This window comes from Berghia stephanieae, chromosome 6 (genome assembly GCF_034508935.2).
Source record: "Berghia stephanieae isolate SIO BIC M18660-M18661 chromosome 6, UCSD_Bste_1.3, whole genome shotgun sequence".
Classification (NCBI taxonomy): domain Eukaryota; kingdom Metazoa; phylum Mollusca; class Gastropoda; order Nudibranchia; family Aeolidiidae; genus Berghia; species Berghia stephanieae.
In genome coordinates, this window is record NC_088365.1 from 32607616 (window position 1) to 32610836 (window position 3221).

The 3221-nt window shown below is 33.1% G+C and overlaps 1 protein-coding gene across 1 annotated transcript; it reads right to left on the minus strand.

Moving 5' to 3' along the window:
- Positions 1-546: 546 nt before the first annotated feature.
- Positions 547-3017, minus strand: LOC144975676 (uncharacterized). The gene is made up of 2 exons (XM_078919867.1): positions 1654-3017; positions 547-960 (listed from the first exon to the last, which is right to left on the minus strand). The coding sequence occupies exon 1, from the start codon at positions 2625-2627 to the stop codon at positions 1884-1886; it is 744 nt and encodes a 247-aa protein (XP_078775993.1). The 5' UTR covers positions 2628-3017; the 3' UTR covers positions 547-960; positions 1654-1883.
- Between the last annotated feature and the right edge of the window lie 204 nt (positions 3018-3221).

A 3221-nucleotide genomic window follows, 5' to 3' on the forward strand; every position in this document is an offset into this window, starting at 1 on the left:
AAGTTTTATAAGCGTGCCTTTTTTTTTCTTCTTCCTTTTTAATTTTTGTTTTTGTTTGATTGTTCTGAGTTTGTTAATAGAATTCATTACAACTTGTGTCTAATTATAAAACAATTTTTTTTAAATTAAAGGGTAGCCCTAATCGTCCTTAAGGTCGAATAGCATCAACCGTCGTTACCGTACGTAAGGACAAATAGTGTTGCTTGCACTATTCGTCCTTCACACTAAAGCTGGGCAATATTCCGTTTTTGTTTTTACTGAGCTGGATTCGAATCCACGTAATTACATGATATATCCGTATCGTCTTAAATGTTTGACAAACCCCACCTCCTCTGTGTGTGAGTCAAATAATCAGTTGAGTGTGTATGTGTGTGTTTGTGTATGTGTTAATTTCGTGGGGTTTTTTTTTCTTCTGGGATATGATTTTTACTCCAGAATGGTGATTGATTTCTTATAAGGAACAATTGTCGTGTTCTCCTATTGGTAAGTATCCATGGCGTACTAAAAGAGTCATACAATGAAAAAGATATTATGTTTGAGAGATAATAAAAGATTGGGGAAGGGAAAAATGATGATGGTGATGACAATGATGATAATGATATGTGGTGTCAATGATGATGATGAAGATTGCATCTTACCTTAAATGCGGTGTTAAACAAGCAACAGTGGCGATGTTTTAGTTGGTTACAATGATGTTGATGATAATTTGGCTACTTTTCTTGTTGCTTTACTCTTATTCTCTGATGGAAATGCTAGGCAGTGTCTCTTTAAAATTATACGCTTCAAGAGTTTGAATAACACTTGAGATGCACCGATAGGCGAACTCTGCATTAAGAGAATGGCATGGAACTAGCGAGACTAAAAACTTTTTCCTCGTAAATAAACATTTCACCATAATACAAAATAATGTTCTTGCAAGCTTTCCATGCTGATCTTGAGCTTTGCCGAATACCTCCCCTCCTAAAATGTAAATATATTATAATAATAAGTTGTATCAAAAAATGAAAGGTCATACTTTTAAATATTACCTGTCTGATCACACCAGATTCAATTTGTATATGCCTGTAACCACAATATTCTATTCTTAAATCGATTCTATACATGAGCATTGGGCATCCCAGTAATACGCACTGTAACATAATTACTGTATTATGAAAAGATATTAGATAAATATGGTTTAATGAGATTTACAAGAAATTTAAAGTATGACCTTTATTTGAAGACTTACTGTAAACCTGATTGCAATGATTCTGAAATATTTGTCACTTTAATATTCAAAGCTCCTTCTAGTTTTATCTGATACTTCCTTACTGTCTTAAACAGAATTTTTAAATTATGCCATATTAATATTAAATTATGTCATCACATTTCAATACTCTACGATTTTATTTTACACTTTTAGATAGGTAAATGTAACCCTGTGACGGACACAATGGCCAGGGTGAATCTATGAAAATGTATTACATATAAATGGTCAAATGGTTATTTATTGTGTTATATTTACTTGATTATTTATTTGTTTATCGTTTCAATTCGGAAAAGTAAGTCCTTGTACTATTCACTAAATATTTAATAATTTAATTAATACATTTTTTTACAACACTAAAAATGTGCATCACTCATGGAGCTGGTATTCCTCATAAATAAAATTACCTCTGTACGTTAATGAAGCTTTGACATAAACTTCATCTGCAATTATAATGCAAGCCCTGCTCCTTTCTTCTTTAGAATTAAAAAAAGACGAAAAAAGTTTGACATCATCAATGTTCTTTGCTGATCTCGTTACTCTTTGAAGTGTTGTTATTGATGGAAGTTGAAGTATCTCTCTCAATTGAGAATACAGATGTCTTGAAACGGCATACCATGAAAATGCTTTGCATAAATCATCCATTGCATATATCCTTTTGTTTTTTTGGAAGGTACATCAGATATATTTGTCTCTCAATAAATTTGAATTTGTCATCCTGGGTGTCAATAGATGAGCAAATGAAATTAACTAGCTCCTGGAATTGTGACCGGCATTTGATTTCTTTGCAAATAGCAGGGTGCTTTACTTTTTTGACACCTGCGTATGCTTCATAAATAATTCCCTTTATGTTTCCGTGTTTGTCTACACCCAAGGAAGTAAAATGAATTGAAAAAGCATAAATAGGCCCATCTCTCGATTCACTAAGGAAAGAAAAGTTATCGTCTTTTCCCCAAATTAAAGTACCTGAGTAATTTTCTAATTTTTTCTGCAAATCGTCAGGAAATGTAGAGGATTTTAATATGTCTTTCATACGAAATTCTTTCAATTGTTGATCCTCATCAGGAACCCTAGATGCAGCGGTTGATTTTGTTGTTGTTTTACCTTTTGATTGAGGGACACCAGCACACGATGATGGTGCGTCAGGGAAATATGTGGGAGGGTCAGCTGGTACCATAAATTTTCCTGCTTTCTTCATTTTTGAATCTGGAAAATGTTTAGCCATATATTTGGTCACTTGATCAACAGATAATTGGTCAGGCATGGCTTGAACCCATTTCAACTTTTCATTAAGATCAAGAGGAAAACTGTACACTGGAAATTTTTCTGTCGCACTAGCATAGCCCGACTCGCAGCCATACGTGCTGCATTTCTTTCCCATGATGATGGAATTCTAAGTCAAGTAGTGATTTAGAAAAATGAATAAATAATCCGATAAAGAAATAGTAAACTAAATTCCTGAATGTCAACAATGATAATCACATTTCCACTTAATTAAAAACATAAAATTTAAAAAATCCAGCGAATTGAATGAAGCGAGAGAAAACAAAGCAGTTGTGACCAGTGAAGTCGAAACAAAGAATGAAAATGTGATTGCTGACTTCACACGGTATAGTAAACTAAATTCCTGAATGTCAACAATGATAATCACATTTCCACTTAATTAAAAACATAAAATTTAAAAAATCCAGCGAATTGAATGAAGCGAGAGAAAACAAAGCAGTTGTGACCAGTGAAGTCGAAACAAAGAATGAAAATGTGATTGCTCACTTCACACGATATAGTAAACTAAATTCCTGAATGTCAACAATGATAATCACATTTCCATTTAATTAAAACATAAATTTAAAAAATCCAGCGAATTGAATGAAGCGAGAGAAAACAAAGCAGTTGTGACAGTGAAGTCGAAACAAAGAATGAAAATGTGATTGCTCACTTCACACGGTACCTAATTACGTATTCAATTTCCCCGCTC